The sequence below is a fragment of the Chamaea fasciata genome, unplaced genomic scaffold (genome assembly GCF_029207755.1).
Source record: "Chamaea fasciata isolate MVZ Bird 193981 ecotype frontalis unplaced genomic scaffold, bChaFas1.0.hap1 SCAF_6, whole genome shotgun sequence".
Taxonomy (NCBI): Eukaryota; Metazoa; Chordata; class Aves; order Passeriformes; family Sylviidae; genus Chamaea; species Chamaea fasciata.
The window spans coordinates 66,967,743-66,985,540 of NW_027094091.1; the positions used below are offsets into that span (position 1 = coordinate 66,967,743).

Below are 17,798 nucleotides of genomic sequence, written 5' to 3' on the forward strand. Positions count from 1 at the left end.
CCCTTGTTTCCACAGGAAATCTTCCTTCATTTTCCTACAGAAATGAAGGCTGAACAACCACGCTGAGTATTCAGCCTCCTCACCACCATTTTTTAATTAATCTGCTAACTTCAGCCAAGTTTCACAGTGGAGCAGAAGCCTCTGAAATTATTATTTTCTGACAAGGTAATATTCATGAAAGAGAGAGGGAGGATGTTAATTGGAGAGGCCACAGAGGGAATGACTGGCAGAGTTCATTTCTGCATTTCATTCAGCAGGAGCTGAACAGTGGCACCAAAAATAATTCTTTCCCCATCTACCAGGGTTAGGGATAAATGGTTTGAAGAGTTTTCCTTCAGAAACCAAGACTCAGTAGTTCGGCTGCTCATTGAACATCTGGTTTCCTCCCTTCTTCCCAGTTCAACTAAGCAACATTATTATTAACGTAATTATTTCATGAATTTTTCCACTCAAAAAAAGCCACAAGCAGAAACTCCCAAGCCTAGCTGGAGCAAGCCAAGAGTGAATACTGGGAAAGGTATGCTTCCCATATATGGCATGGTATTCCAAAATATCAGATGAACAGCCCTCACTCATCTCATGATCAAAACATAACTAGCAATTATGGTCAGGGGAGAGATTTATCATTCCGGTAAGGGAAATGCATCCTGAACCTGGACAGGGCTGTGAAAAATCCTTAAATATTCCTAGCAGGAAACAGTGTGTGCTACTGCTTCAATTCCACAGTTCACTCTAAACAACAAATTATTGGGAACATCCAAATGTGAAAAAGATTTTCTCTCCTCCATCTGTCTTACTCCTATTTTAATTAATTTCAAAAACTGTTCTTGTTTTGCATATTCAACTGTGTTTAGGATTAGTAAATTAACCCACCATTAGCTCCTAATTTGCCCCTCAAATTAGTTTGTTCCAGCAAAGAAAGCTGCCCACTTCAGTGATTTTTACTCAGAAGCTCTTTTCTCTCCGAGTGAATTGCTTTGACAACAAAATTATCCCTGCATTGGATTTATTAATCTCTGCTGTTTATTATGCTCAGACTTGAGAAATCTAGTCTTATGTGTCTTTCCCCCAGTGGCTACTGTAATTTCCATTTTTCCCTCTCTCTTTTTCCTCCTGTAGGAGTTAAGTTATAAAATGAATAGAACCAAACATGAAAGACAAAATATTTGAATGTAAATAAGGAAATTAATACATTTATCTGCCAAGTCTTAGTGTTTCTTCATTACTTTGATCAAATGAAGGATGGTGAAAGTTTAATGCTACTCTGCTTTTTGTTCAGTTGTATTTCCAAATGACTAATTATATAGATGAAAATCTTGATTTCAGTAAAGTACTTTCTGGCAATTCAAGATTTTTGGAGATGGGTAGGATTTGGGTCATGCAAAAGAAAATTACTTTAAAAAACACTCTATTTCCTCTCCTCCCCCCAACAGTGTTGTCTATGGTGTTTATTCCTAAGAAAAAATTACTTTGTTATTCCTTATCTCACCCCCACAAACGTTTCATTCTTTGTCCTGTATTCTCATAGGTTTCCATGCTGTTAATGCTTATATAAATTAAACTATGAAACAGAAGAGTTGCCTAAATATCACTGGAGTCAGGAAGGGCACTTAATTAACTATTCTCTTATTTAAACACAGCATGCCAAGCTGGCATTGTGCACGTCGTCCATCCCCCCTTCCAAGGTTTGGATCTGGGCTTTTTTTAGGGAGAATGTAGAGACATCCTCTTTGCTGAACTTTAGGTTTATTTAATCTGAGGGTTCATCTGATAAAACACTGAAAGGACAGACATGGAGTCACCAATTCCCTGATAATGCTCTTCTAAAGGGTTTTGTTTATATTTTTATTTACTTACTAATAAGACTAAAAAAACGCCAACAAAACTACTTCCCCCCTGCCATTCTATAAATACCTGTAGAGTTTAGCTGGGAAATTACACCAACTTTGCCTGGAGGAATACCTAACCACAATTTTAACAAACTGACAAACACGCATGTGCTTTCCTCGGAGACTTTTCCTGCTAATTCTTCGCTGAAAAAATAAAATCTGAATTTCAAAAAGAATGTGTTTAAGGTAACTGAGTTCCTTAGTATATATATTATATTGCTATATTATTAAATATCCAAGAGCTGTAGCTGTTATTTGCTATGGACCTGTATATGAAACAGTCAAGCTGAGGTAAACAGCTGCTGTTTCCCAAGGGGTGTGCTGAACAAGAAAATGAAAATTGGAGCAGCTTCACTATCACCATGTTTCTGTCTTTTATCAGTGTTTATCCTAAAACAACAGCTATACCTCATTATAAAACAATGTCTTTTCAGAGTTCTTTCAAACTATAGGATCATGTAACATAAATAATCAACGAAATTATATTTCTATTGAGTGCATTATCTGTGAGCACATGGGGAAGAGTATAAAACTAGCACTAGCTATTTCTGTGCTCTAGATAAATATAAGACAACACAAGATAACAAGTTTGGGCTTGAAGCAGAAACAACAATAGATCGTAAAATTTGCTTAAGTTACAGTCCTATGGAAGAACTCAACCTGGCATGCTCTTGGAATGATATTTCTGCCCTATTAATTTTAAATCCAGCCTGCTAGAAAAGCAAGAGTGCCAGAAAATATAAAAGGCAAGATATCTGACTTCTCGTTGCATTGCTCCTCAAATACTCATTTGCCTCCTTGATAACTGAGTGTGTGATGAATGGGAATTGATATGTCAGTGCTCTGATATAGTTCCCATCCACTGTGCACAGATGGAAATTAATGCATGAGGTGCAAGAGAAAAGGAAAACAGACACATAATGGCAAAGTGAAATTAACTTCCAAAAAGGTTTGAAACCAAGTGGTGTAGACCTGACAGGAAAATAAGAAATAAGAGAGGAGATAGACACAAACCCATTTATCTACAAGTCTAGAGGGAACACAAGTTCCTCCTCCAACTTATGTTTAGCTTACATGAAATATAAGCCTTAACAAGTGTGGTGAAAGAGAGATTCATGCAAGAACAGCCAGTATCACAAAGTTAGGACTTCTGATTTGTTGGCTTATCTTATGGAATCTTTTCTCCCTTCCTCAGTTTGATCTCAAAACCAGTTACACAATTTTTACCATGGAAAGTTCCATCCATCAGCACAAAATTTATCTCCCCACAAAAATGCTGGAGTCCAACAACTCAGCATTTCCTGGGGAAAAACTGCTTTACTGAGCAATCTCGATAGGTTCAGTCGGTTTAGGCGCACAAACAAGGATTCCTTGAAGCATATAGGTGCTTTGTCCTTGAAGCACATTCCAGTGTGAGACACTTTCATGGGCTCCACTGAGCCCCTGTCAAGTTGAGAGGACACAAGGTTGCTCAACATGTCACAAAAATAACCTTCACCTGTAAAGTCACTGTGAGTGGACTGAAAAATTTTGCACTAAGTCACGCTGAGTAATGTCTGTGGACTCTTCAGAAAATGTGGTACATGATGAAATGTTGTTCATGTGTTTTGTGGTCATATTCTATAATTATTCTTGCTTGGGCACAAACTGTATGGCAAAATGGTTAAGCAAGCTATAAAAGTTGCACCTTTTACACTCAATACATAAACACCCTCTAGATGCCATAAATCAATCCCAGTATTAAAGCTTATTTCAATGGGAAATTTTCCTAAGATCTCTTTCAATACGTTTTTTAACCTCCGCTATCAACACCTTGTAGATGACAACTGTCTTCATGATAGACTTAAAAGTTACAGCACATTTAGGATGACTGCAGATAACATTTGATATTGCCACAACTCTCTTTGGAGTTTATAATAAACTTTCAGAAAAACACTTGGCAGACTTAGGTCTAATTTAAATGCGAATTTGAGCATATGAGAGCAGCAACTTACAGGTAGCCCTAATTTTCCCTTTTTTTTAGTAAGTCTTCTCATACTAAGGTGAAACACAGGTTTGGAATCACAATGTGAGGGAACTCCTACCATCATCGGCGTCGGTGACGCTGAAGTTGAGGATGGCGGATCCTGGTGGCAGGTTCTCCATCAGGGAAGTGCTGTAGGAGGCCATGCCGAAGATGGGCGGGTTGTCGTTGACGTCCAGGATGTTGAAGTACACCCTGATGGCCGTGGACTGGCCTCCCCCATCCTCAGCACGGACGGTGAGGATGTAATACTGCTGTGCTTCGTAGTCCAGCGCCCGGGTCAGGTTGAAGACCCCAGTGACAGGATTCAGGAAGAAGATTCCCTCTTCATCATCCTCGCTTATAGTGTACGTGATCTCCCCATTGATGCCCGAATCATCGTCAGTGGCAAGAATGGCTGCCACCAAGGAACCTGCGGGGCACAGCAGCAGAGCACCATCAGGCACTGGAAACAGGCAGCTCCTCCTCAAGCAGATCCACAGGTGAGAGAAACTCAAGCCTCAACACTGAATAATTATTGCAAAAGGCTTTTCAAAGCTTAAAGGGACATCATATTCTTGCTTTTACTCAAACACCATAAGAAATAACCAGGAATGGTTTTTATCTTTATGCAGATTAGATATCAACAGGGGCAAAAACACCTTTTCTCTGCTAGGCATTGTCTTCCTATGACCCAAAGGACCCTCCCTTTGCCGCAGACAATCACAAGTTCTGGAACCTTCTAGATATTTCTTTCCAAATGCAGAAACCAGTATGCGAGTACAAACCGCATAACCCAGCTCTGCTTTTTGAAGCAGTGCCTTTGCAGGGTAACTGTGGTTAGAAAACTGGAAACCTTATAGGGGTCTGTTCTCTGCTGTTTTCTGAAATTCAACGCCCTGTGAATTTGTGCCAGTGTTTTCATTTCTGCATAGCTGCCCTCGCATGACTGACCTATCTGACTAGAGTTTGGAAATCAGGTGTCACTTTTTAGTATTTTGAACATTAATTATAATTAGGATCAGCTCATTTCCAAGAAAATAAGTCATTAAGTTTCCTTTCCCTGGAACCAGATGAACTACGTGCAGTGCAGTTAACTACTTTTAAGCAATGTGATAATAAAAACTGCTTATATCATCAGAACAAAGAAGAGTACTGTAACCCCCTTTAATCCAGCTGGATATGCTGGGATCTTTCACACCCATTTGATTATCTCAAGCTTTAACGTTTTCTTTAACAGCAAGTGGAACAGGGACTACTCTCTGGGATAGAAAGTGGAACCTTGAAGTGGAAACCTCATGGTCATTCCCCTCTGGGTGAGCCTGCCAGCTGCTCCCAGACTGCTGGAAAGCAGAGCAGGAGAAGATGCAGTACTTTAATACAAAATCAGCCCATTTGTTCCTTTAGCATCCATCACCGCTGAGCTGGGTATAAAGCACTAATGTACACCCCATAAACCATTAATGAGAGAAGTCTCATTTTAGTGTGGAGGGAATTAGGCTTGCCTTTTCCAGGGTTATTCCTGCTGAAACAGACCGAGACTCAAGGCTCTGAGAGAAAATGAGCATGGCTGGGGATCAGCAACCAAAGCACTTTGCGCTATACAGACATCTCAATTACTTCCAGATCAGATTCCTGAGGCACAGCTGATTGCATTGTGATCCTTTAATGCAAAACACCACCAAATTTTGGGACAGAGACTGAGGGGCAGAGTGCAAACAGTTGGAGGCATGGGGGTAGTAACCTTAGTTCTCCCAAACTGAGACTCCCATGCTTGTGAAAACCAAACAAAAGCTTGAAAGCTATTATTACCACGTCATTTGCAACTCCTTGGTTTATTCATGTTTCAGAACAAGCTTCTAAGATGCTACTGGCAGACACTAAATTTGTACTACCAACCTGTATAAAATCTTGGAAGTCATATTCATTTCTCACCTGGAGACATGGAATAGACCACAGTGTCTGAAAACTTTTTTTTATCTAAATACTTTTTAGTTTACAACCCCTCATTTAAGCATCAAAATGCTCTCGCATATGAAACCATCTTTAAATGAAGAAAACAACCACCTGAGAGGCCAGTGGTCGTATTTCCATGTCCTGTTTACCTGGAGTGGCATCTTCTGGGACATCAAAGGAATACACTGGCTTGGAGAACTTGGGGATGTGGTCATTGACGTCACTGACAGTGATGTTTATCCTCATGTCCGAGGACTGCAGGCCGTCGTCGGCCCGGACCAGCAGGGAATACTTGGAGCGGCGCTCCCGGTCCAGGCGCTTGGTGGCTATCAGCTCCCCTGACTCAGGGTCAATGTGGAAGCTATCATCTGCTCCACTGATGATGGTGTATGTCACCAGGGCATTGGCTCCCTAAGTCAAAACAGAAGTGGTCAAATCACATTATTTTCCAGGAAAACCACATCATAACTTGCAGCAAGGCAAGGATCATTCCAGTAAATGTGCTTGGAGATTATTTTTCGGAACAGCTTCCTTTGATAAACAGCCTTCCTGCCCAGTCCCAGCTTCACTCCCACAATACAGACACACACAGTTTTTATTTATGGGATGTGAAATGATGAGTTTACCCAGGTACTTTCTGCTCCACTCTTCATTAAAGGATTTAATCCAATCAATACCAAAAAACGCTGCTACCTGTTTTAGTTTCCAGCCAGCATCACGAAGGAGTGTGACATCTTACTAAGGATCAATGTTTATTTTTGTTTTATCTTTGACGGCTAAATTAAATCCCTGCCAGTGGGATCAGCCCTGCCTTTCCTGCTCTCTGGACATGGGATGGAGAGTGCAGGAGAGGGAGTGAAGGGAGGCATGGAAGTAGAGAGGACCTGAGACAGCCATGTGGCAGTGTTTCCAGCCACCATGGGGCCACAGCTCATGGTCAGGAGAAACTCATGGAGGCAGTGCTTGCAGCAGCCCCTCAAAGGTCAGTTTCTGCATGGAAATATACTTACCCATGTAAACAAAAAACCCCAAAGTGACAAATCACACATCATTAAAATCACAGTTCTGATCTCCTGGTTTGTGCTGCAAGTCAAAAGCATTTGCTTTCGGGTCAAAAATTTTCCTTTATTCTTGGGGGGGAAACAAGAAAAGCATTCATGTGGACTTCAAGCATTTTGATTGGAAGAAAAATTAAGGAAATGCAATGTTATATAGAAAAATGTCATGTACTTCTTTTTCCAAGACAGGCTTGAGGATACTTAAGGTTTGGTAGCCTCTAACATCAGATATAGTGCCTAAACCGTGTGTACTGATGGTGCCTGGAAACGCAAGCAGATATTTACTGTGCCCTCCTCTGGTGCCAGGCCAGAGCTTGGGTTTCACAGCTGAAACCTGCTGCTGACATGCCAGCTGCACTTCTGCAATGAACAGCAGATTGTAGAGATCTGGCAGAAAGAAATTCTATGGCTTTTTCAAATACTTTTGCCTAAAAAAAGCAAATTGATAGAGATAAACACCTGCCTGTATTTGTGAGAGGGGAGACAAGCATTAGTTACCTGACCTTACCAGAGTGCCCCGTGCCAAACTTTCTCTCTGGGGTGTTGTTTCAAAGAGTCAGACTGAGCTAACTGATAAAAGGATATTTAGAAAGAAAACAGGCTTCTGCAGGTGCCCAGCCCTGCAGAACTGCATACAGTGCTTCATCTGTGTGCTCAGGTGTGCCATGGGGATGTCACACGCTTTCCTCCAATTGTGTGGCTCAGCCATCACATCTCAGGAGAATTGCAGAGGTGACCACATTCTTCACCCCGTGTTTGAGCAGCCAGAGACCTTCTAACAGAGGGCAGCTAAAACCACAGTCATGTTTGATAATGGTTTATACTGTGCCCTCAGCTTCAAAAAGGAGGGGGGAATAAAAAGGTATCTTGGCCCTAAACTGCACATCGATAGGAAAACTTGGGCTCTTTGCAAAGAGTTTGAGTTACAAATGTTCTGGTGGGGAAATTGAAATCATTCCTTTTGATAAAAACACTGACTGATTTCTCTCTAAGGTAATAAATCACTTCCCGCTGGATGGAGTACTTCAGAATGGGTAACAGATTAAGTGCAGTTCAGGAATGGTTAAAAAGAGGCTGGAGCATAAGATGTTGCTATAATCTTAGACATACTTGCCATACCACACCACAGAGTGGTAGTTCAGTATTTACTGCTTCCTGTAAGAAAGACAAGCAGCTAGAATTTTTGTTACGGAAGTGCACCTTTCCAAAATCCTGTGTTTTGTCTGTGTATCAGGCTACTACTGGAAAATAAAGGGAAACCAAAGTATTTACAATCACATTCGCACCATTCCCAGCGGGTTCCCGTTGTTCCCTCTGTAGTAGTAAGATTAAGTACACCAATTAACAATCACAGGAAGACTAACCAAGCTAACACAAAAAAGGCCAGGAATAAAATTCTCTTGAGAATGTTGAATTGCCCTATTATTTGAAAGCAGAACTGCTTGTTGTTGTCAAGCGTAACTCTGGATTTTAATGACAAAACAAACTTTTTGTATGATTATATTGACTTCTTAGTCATTTTCCTCATGGAAAACAACAGCTGAAGTAAACAAAAACAAAACATGATTAACATTAGAACTTAAGTTTCTTAAATAGATGAATACATTAGTAACATGGTAGTTTCTTCATAGCACCCTACGTGCAGTATTCTCATTGTAATGAATCTAAGAGGGCAAAATTATTTTGCAAACAGATACATGCACAGAGCACGCATTTTATCATTATTTCTTTCCCCCTCTTTTTGGTAAAATGGAACCTTTCTTTGGAAGGGATAATATTGACCTTTGTTAAGTCTAGTCAAAGCAAAAGCAGGAATTATCAGAATTCTTCTTGTTCTCCAAGGCTTGTCTGAGATTAATTTTATTGTACACTTGGGAACTGGGCTCAACTACAACATCTTGGTTTCATAGTTTAGACCTCCACAATACTGGACAGAACATTGTGAATGACTGTCATGACTCCCAAGGCCAAGCTCACACAAAGGAATGAAGAAAACAGGTAAAAACATGTCCAGAATGGCACTTTTAGTACCAACACGCAAAACTGAAATCATGCTCCTACCTCATCAGCATCCATGGCTGTCAGCTGCAGTATTTTAGATCCATCCCCTATGTTCTCCTCTACAGTCAGATCGAGCATGTCTGTGGGGAATACTGGTGGGTTGTCATTGATATCCTGAAGTGTTATTTCTACCTGTAAAACGCAGAAATAGAAAAAAAACTTTGAGTGAGCACTGGACACTGATTGGACCTGAATGTTACTAATAACATAATTCTGAAAGAAATCAGGTAAATTGCTCTTAATCACATGAATTAGCACATTTCCAAATCACACCAACAATAAGAAAAGCCCGTCCGGATACTAAAATTCCACGTTGTTATAAAATACTCCTAGGAAAACCTCTAACACAAATAAAGTTAATTTGACTTGTTGATAGCAACTGATTTTAAATGGTCCTAGTCTAGTTTATATTGGAAAAGATCCACTGATAGACTGTCATTGTAATCCTCAAAGTCAGCCCCTGGAGAATAACTGCCAAGTGCCGGGGCAGGAGATCGTTCAACCATTAAATGCTGCCTGACATAAAGATGAGGTGGTGTAAAATTCTCTCTGAAATGTTTATATATTGGCAACTCTCCGTTCCGAGAGAGGGAAAAAACACCCTTGCACTTAATATATTTTATAACAAATAATCTGCTTTTCTTTCTCTCTCTCTCAAAACTCTCCTCTAATTGCAAACATAAACGTTGCTTTAGGAGCACCCACTAGCATCTACTCTCCTTGCCTATCCAAAACTCAACAAATGTTCTTTTCACATGCCATATTTGCATGCCTTTCCAAGTAAGAATGACGGTTCCTGAAAGGTTGTTTTGTGATCTTTATCCCCAGTTTTTCATAAGCAAGACTGCTGCCCTGCTGATGATAATTCAAAAAGATGCAGAGCTACATTTTCTCTCATTGCTGGGTCTGGAACGTAATATTCCAAAATAGAAAAAGAAGACACAGCTGTTTTATATTTATCATGGATAAAAAAAGGTATGGTTTTGGACCCAAAATACTGAACAGTTACCAAACTCTGAAGACCCACTAAGGAGAAAACGAGTAGTGGAAAGAACCAAGGAACAGAGAAAGGTAAAAGGCAAAGATATGGATGACTTAAAGAAGGCACCTGGACTGACAGAAAAAATTTAATTTACACTACAGTATCTGCTAGGCCCTTATCCACGAGATTCTTATCCTTATCCATGGACTCTCCATGCACTCAGTTGAAAATATATGGATTGGGCTGCTCTGGATATAACCAACAGACATTTCTGGTGATCCAAAGTCTGTGATTTCTACTGTTTCTAGTCTCCTGTCATTACATGTTCTTCTCTGTTCTGTTTTCGTAGGGACCACCAATTGCCAAGCTGTTCTGACTTGATCACCAAGATGATCCCAAACACAGAGGAAATACTACATTATTAGTGTGATATTAATATAGTAGCCATATGGGCTGGAAGTGGAGACAAATAAGGGGTCTTTTATAGAAGGCCATTATTTATTTATCTATCCCTTATTTCATGCCTTTGGCCATTCCAAAATGGTACACAAAACAATTCACACTCTGAGACTGATCAACGCAGAAGATTTTATCATTAAATTCATATCCATGGCAGCAGAAGCACAAGGAGTGCTGAGCAGAGCACCACGAGCAGTGATTGACAGCCACCTCACCAGACACAAACTTTTGCAGAACAAACCAGCCTAGGTTGGTTTTCAAGGAGACTGGGTGACAATTAAGCACAGAAATGGGAGAGATGTGGTAGAAAGGACAGATGAAGGATTTTGCCAGCCCTCCCTGCCCAGGAACTGGCACAGCACACTCTTCCTGCTTTCCTCCCCAAAGGGCAGCATTTCCCTGGACAGGGTTTCAAGGTAAAGCAGCTACACAGCTCTGCAATTCATTTATTCCTACCATACATGTCATTCACAGCTAATGTTTCAGCTGCGGGTGACATTCGACCATCAGAGCCCATTTTCATGATGAGAGATTACCCTCTGTACAAATCATATGAAAAATACGTGCCATCTTCTGGGGGGTTTGGGATAGGAGCCGTGCATGGTTTACAGCTTGAATAATGTAAAATAGTGAGGATCCAAGAACACACATTTTGAGAAAAAACACCACATTTTCCCCAAACAAGAGTCTGTTACATTTCATTTAAGAGAGGATCTCGTACGTCCTGAATTAGATCAGATGCAAACTGAATGTCCAGGAGCTCACAAATAAATTTCACTTTGAAATTATTCCCTAAATTCAGACATGAAGCAGAAGCCCACAGGAGAACCACAGCCACAAACTCTTCATTGCCACAGGGCACTGTAAGACTGCAACGTATCTTGTCACATCTTTACTCGAGAAGAAAAAAAAATCCACAAAGCTTCAATCAAAGATTTCAGCTAAACCTTTTCCCAACCAACTGCTTCTATCTCTCTAATCCCACTTTGCATTTGCATAAAGATATCAATGTGTGTCACTTCAGGAAATACATGGTTTGATTGCTATCATATGCTGCCAATTAGAAATTAAGTGCAATTCTGCCCCTTAAGGAAGGCAAGAAAAGGTGGGCACAGTGGTGGCAAACCACCCCCCAGTGACAGTAGCAACTACCAGAATAAATATCTAGGCAACCAAAGGCCTGGAAACCTCAAATACACCACAGGACAGAGAACAAGGGAGCTGAAGGGCTTTATCCAAGCTTTCCAAGCAAGGAACCATTGCATGCCAATGCCTGTACAACTGTAGGAAGCACACATGCCCAGGCTACATGGAAAGTGATAATTGCCACCCCCTTCTCTAAATCTATCCAAAATGAGGAATATTCTTCCCTGACCTCAACCCCGTCATTCAGTAGAAGTCGAGGATGCAAAGGCAGATACCAACCAACCACCACACAGCACTCGGAGTACTGCACCATGCAACAAAAATTTCTGCAACTTTCCATCTAACAAATCCTAGATTCATATTTGCATTAATAGTGCTTTCATACAGAACCCAAAAGTTCTTACTGCCACTCAGAGGGCTCAAATGTAATAAAACAAAGCAACAGCAAAAATAGTTAAGTGTAATGTCTTTGCAGCTTTTTTTATGCTCTAACTTGCCCACTCCAGTGGTCCAGGCACTGATGGGGGCTTTGCTCCTCTGAATAGCCTTGAATTTCTGCAGGAGCCATGAGAACACAAATAGTTACAGACTCTCCTAAATATGCTAAGACTGTGATGGAAAACTGATTAATACATTTATAATATTGTCTTGCTTTTGTTGTTCATGGGAAAATGAAAAAAAATCAGAAAGTTTTGGCCAATCCACATGCATGTAAATCTCCACAAAATCACTCTACTTTTGTACAAATTCTGGCACAGTGCTTTTCCTTCACAGATTTAATATGTCTAGAAAAAAAGACTGAAAATCAAAGCTTTCCCTCAGAGCTTGTTCTTCAGACAAATACACATTGTTTATTTACCAATCCCTGTAAAATAAACACAGTCATTTTACATATCAATTTCTCTGCAAGCCATCTTTGGGTGGGTTTTTTATTAGTTTTGTTTGTGTGCTTGTTTCATGTTTGACTCAAGCTAAGATGCAAAACCAGAGGCATACAACAAACCACAGAGATCAGCAATATAGAAAGCCAAACAATACCACAAATTTCCCTGTGCATGAATCAAATTTCTCCTTCACAGGCTTAATAACATTCTCACAACAATGCCCTGCCCCTGCCACAGTTACAGATGGCCAGCCCATCCTCATCTGTGGTAATTTGATTGCTGCAGCCTGTTGTCACAGTCATTTTCAAAGCAGAGGAAGTATTAATTGCCTTGATCTTGTTAGTATCCTTATTTGCTGCTCAAATTAGTCTCTTGTGGTGGTTATTTTTTTTTCCTCCCTAAACAAATTCGGAACAGATTGAAGCAGGGCAGCACGCACCTCAAACAGTTCTGCCTCAATTTACTCTGAATGTAGATGGTGGAAAAATAGTTCTTTCTCTGTTCAGATAAATAGTTCATTCTCCATTCTCCTCAGCTGTTAACAGATACAGGAATCATATCAAGACCTCAAATTTTAAAGCACTAGGAATATATTTAAATATATATTTAAATATATTTAATCTATTAAAGCATTAGGACATAAACTATTCTTAAGCTTATTCAAAATAATTTGTTCAATTAAGAAGCAGCTGCTAAAAGATGAAGTTTCACTTCTTAGAGCAAAAACACCAATTCCACTTCAAAAGTACTAGCACCCCAGGTAACTATTACTGAACAGGATAGACAAGTTCCATGCTCAACTTAAAAAGCTTAAAATGAGAGTTTTACTCTGGAAAAAGAAATTATTTTAGTGACTGGGTTTATGAGCTACAAAGGTATGTAAAACAAAACATCGCGCTGCAAGGCAGTGTGCCAAATTCTAACCAATCCTAACACCTTCCATAAACCAATGGGCTCACTTGGCCAGACCCTATCCTTCTGTTTTACTGCAGTTATTAACATTTAGTTTTCTTTTATTCCAAAGTCAGGAGGGTTTACAGACAGAACAGTTTTCTGAAGTCCTTCCACCTATCAAATGACGATGAGAGGAGGAAAAAAGATGACACAGGAAACATGAATGAGTTCACGTGGCAGCAGCAAGTTTTCCTGGGAGCCCCAGAAGAGTAATTCTTGCTTGGAGCCACGCTATCCATGGCACACTCTGGATGAGAGATCTATAGATAGAACACGATCTGAGAAGGGAGGAACTCCCAGAGGCCTCACGCGCTCGATACCTCTTCAAACACTACAACTATTCGATTAAAGATCAAACAGAGTGCAGAGGCAACAGCTTTTCTTTCCATTTATATGGTGTTGAGTCATCCTTCTTCCCTTTGCTTGCTGCTGTGACATTCACTGCCTCTCTCAGGAGATACCATCTAACAATCCACGGGCAGCATCGCCACAAATCACCCTGAAGACTTTCGTTTATGCCTAAGTCATTAGATGATCCTTCATCTTAAAACAAAATTAAGGAGCTTTCTCTTCCTTGCCGGAGACCAGGGCAGCACATTATCAATTTGCACTGAGTAAAAGTGAAAGGATTTTATTTTCCCCTCCCTTTGTAAATATTCTAAATAATATCATTCATGATGATAAAAGGAAAGAATACAACTATTAATTCACTCCATCTATGTAATTGACTGAAGGACATGGCCAACACTAGTCCTTCTTTTCCTTGCCTTCATCACTTCAGCCTTCTTCTTCATCCAGCAAACAATCATTCCCTAATCGCAGAAAACACACACACATGGGTAGATTCCTTTTTTTAATTGACATGTGTAATCAGATTGGCCAGTCACACCAGTGAAGTTGTGGTTACACTCAGTGCTTGGGGAGCAGTGCATGGGTGCTTCCTCCAGACTGGAGGGACAAGGGAATGGGGAAAGAAAGGATCAGAGTACAATGCATTTCTGGAAATACGCTTTCAGGGAAAAAAGAAAAAAATCTTCTTTAAAAGAAATAAAATTTTACATAAATGTGTATGTGTATATATATATATATATATATATATATATATATATATATATATATATATATATTCACATATATTAAAACCCCATAGCCCATCTTGAACCAGCCCATTTTGCTCTAAATCACCGGGAAACAGTGAGTTTTAAGGGTAAAAAATAAACACTTATGCTTTGAAATTACTTGAACACCCAGTAATAGCAGAGCTCAGGAAGGTGAAAAACCTGAACTACTGATCATGCACATTTACAATTTTCACAACAAGATGGAAAGCCCATTTATACAGAAAATATCTTGGGACAAGGCAATAGCTGAGGCTGAATGAGGCATCTGAATATCCCATTTTCCAGGAGGCAAACAACCCCAGCGCATGCTAGCACAATAAAAATCACATTAGTCTATTGTGCTGCAGGCCAGCAAACCTGTTAAATAGAAATGTAATGTTGCTAAGAATCCCACTATTAACAGGGGGAACATTGCAGCTGGGGAGAAAATGTGGGGGAAAATGCTAAAAAGGCACTGTTTGGGGAAAAAAAATTAAAGTCAGGTTTAAAAGACTTCATTCTGATGTCTGAGGCCAAGTTTAATGAAAGACAGGATGTGAAAGCTGTCCTAGGCCCCACCACTGCCCGCTTCAGATGCCCCAAAGCAAATAAAACATCAACCCTGTACAAGACAACAGTAATTCAGAATAGGGATTATAGAAATACTTCCGTCTGCCTCACAGAATCAGGAATAACTAGTGATTACCAGCCTTGAAATTGTTTGGAAACTTAGGCTCAATGAACACTGGAAACATGTTTTGCTTTGTCCATTAAACAAACATGCATGGATCCTTATAAATGTTATTAAGATTAATATAAAGTGCTGGAATTTCCCAGGTAATTTTAATCTGTGGGCTCCAGCTCCAGTATTTTAACACTTTAGAACCTTCCTGGAGCAAATATCATATTATGTAAAGGTCAGTAGGGTGAGTTGACATTTTTCAATCAAGACCCTTTTATAAAGCATCGCTATAAAATGCTGGGAGATCAGAGTGATCAAAGCCACTGTGATTTAACTGACATTATCAGAAAAACCCTAGAAACACACAATAATTTGGGTTAGAAAGGGCTCTTAAAGACCATCTAGTCCAGGCATCTCTGCAATGAGCAGGGACATTTTCACCTAGACCAGGTTGTTCAGAGCCCCATCCAACCTGGCACTGAATGCTCCCAGGTTTGGGACATCCACCACCTGTCTGGGCAACCTATGCCAGTGTTTCACCACCCTCATCATTTCTTCCTCATACCTAGTCTAAATCAGGAGTAAACCTGCTTTCATGATAATTTAAAATTAAAACTCAAAAAGAAGCTACTTCCTTCCGTTGTCTCTAAGAAATATTGATCCTAGTGCTGCAAAGAAAAGGTGCCATAATTGTTTCGTTTTCTCTCCCTTGGTTTTTTTTTTTTATCCCCTATCTGTTAAGGTGACCATTGGGAGCTGCACTGCCTGGAGTCTTGATTAAATGTTTCACTGCATCCAGAACACTTCATCATGCTGCATAGCCAAAATCTATTATGGCTTGCAAGTGACTCATGCTTGAGCTATGAGAAAACCATAATAAAGAGCATTTTACATAAAAATGCCCAAAAGGTTGGTAATTTAATCTTGATTCTAAGTAGTATGCAAGGTCTCTGCCTCCAGCCTGTGCAGACAATAAGGCATTGTCTGGAAATGCATTACCTACTGTGGTTACATCTAACTTTTTTTGCCAAAGTCCAGATGAAAGACAGTGAAAAGAAACAATCTTGTCCCAGCAGAAGGCCACCAGCCAGGACAGGACATTGACATTTCCAAGCCAGAAGACTTTAAAAGTTTTCCTAAAGGCAAAGCAAGCAGTGCTAAAATTCTCATTCTTTCTGAAACCAGTATTTTAAGGTAACTTAAGCAGTACATAATTTTCTGCTCCCTCAAAAGAGACATGGTCTCACACGGAGCAGACGGAATTAAAACTGGATTAGGAAAAGCACTACTCAAACCTTGGCTACTTTAACAAAGTAACAGCATGCTGACTTTAAAACACACATCAAAACATACAGAATCATACACATGGAAACCCAATATGATCCAGCTTCACAGCAAATGAGAGATAAACATCAAATTGGTACAAGGGATAAGACTGATAAGAAATGCCACAACCAGTTATTTTTCCCCTTCCTTCACCACCAGAACTACAATGAAATACAGATTATTTTGTTACTCCTGGTTAAAGAGTAACACATAGAGCTCAGTCAATACTCACTCATACAGTTTTAAAAACTGACTGCTTGTAGGAATGAGTTACTTTGAACTCCATTTCAGCAGGACTAATTAGCACACTGGGACCTCTCCCAGGTCTGCAATCCAGTGGCACTAAAGTAGAGCTGGGCTGACACTAAGGAAGAAGGAAAACTTCTCCACCCACCCATCCTTTCCATGGATGCTGGATATGCACACACACATGGCCCTACAGCATTTCCCCAAATAAAAGGGGTGACTTTCTCAAAAAAGGCATTACATCTTCTGCATCTAGTACCGCCTCTGGTTACAAACTCAGTTCCAAATACCTGCCAAACCAACACAAACACTTGGCAAACACTTGCTAGTGAGGTTTTTTGGGATTTTTTTTCTTTTTGGATTTTTTTTTCTTAAAGCAGTATACATTTGGGAACCATTTGGTTTACAACTTTGCATTTAATTAAATGAGGTCTACTGCCATGTAATAAGAAGCGGATTGAATCGGTAAGAACATTTCAGTCTGTGCCAGAAAAAAAAAAAAAGGATAAAGTCAGAGAATACAAGCATTAGAAGTTCAAGAATGGGAATGTCACACCTCTAAATTAAATAAATCACCTAATTAAACTTACAGGTGTGACATTTAAGACACATGCAGTCATCAGGACAATGTGATAAATCCGTCCCATCACTGAAGGCTGCCCAAACAGCAAAAGAAAATCTCTTTACCCAGAGCCATGGCAGAAAAAGCCCTGCTATAGATACAGATTTTTTTCTGTCGGTGCTAGGAAATTAAAGATACAGGGCTGAATGCTGGCTGACGCTCTGCAGTTACAAGGGTTTCATATGTGGCACCTTTCTGAGAGGAATCCCCCTAAGAATCTAAATAGACTTTAGCCAATAAAACACACAAGGCCAACGTGTTACTCTCTAGTTTCACGTTTAGAAGTACAAGGCCATTTTATAGAAATGCCTAAAGGTTTTTTCCTCCCACAGCATCAACAGGCTGCTAGCAGGGAACTGCCAGGGCTAGAAATGCCAAATATTTCTGCATCCTCCTACGAATTTCAGGGAAATGCCTTCCTCACCATATTC

At 40.0% G+C, this 17,798-nt stretch overlaps 1 protein-coding gene across 1 annotated transcript in view; it reads right to left on the reverse strand.

The window, feature by feature from the left end:
- FAT4 (FAT atypical cadherin 4) overlaps positions 1–17,798 on the reverse strand; it is a 122,152-nt gene that overhangs the window by 51,433 nt on the left and 52,921 nt on the right. The window contains exons 2-4 of the mRNA XM_066185090.1: positions 8,967–9,098; positions 5,997–6,258; positions 3,974–4,324 (exon numbers count right to left, since the gene is read on the reverse strand). Coding sequence (XP_066041187.1) covers positions 3,974–4,324; positions 5,997–6,258; positions 8,967–9,098 — 745 coding nt within the window. The remainder of the gene's footprint in view (positions 1–3,973; positions 4,325–5,996; positions 6,259–8,966; positions 9,099–17,798) is intronic.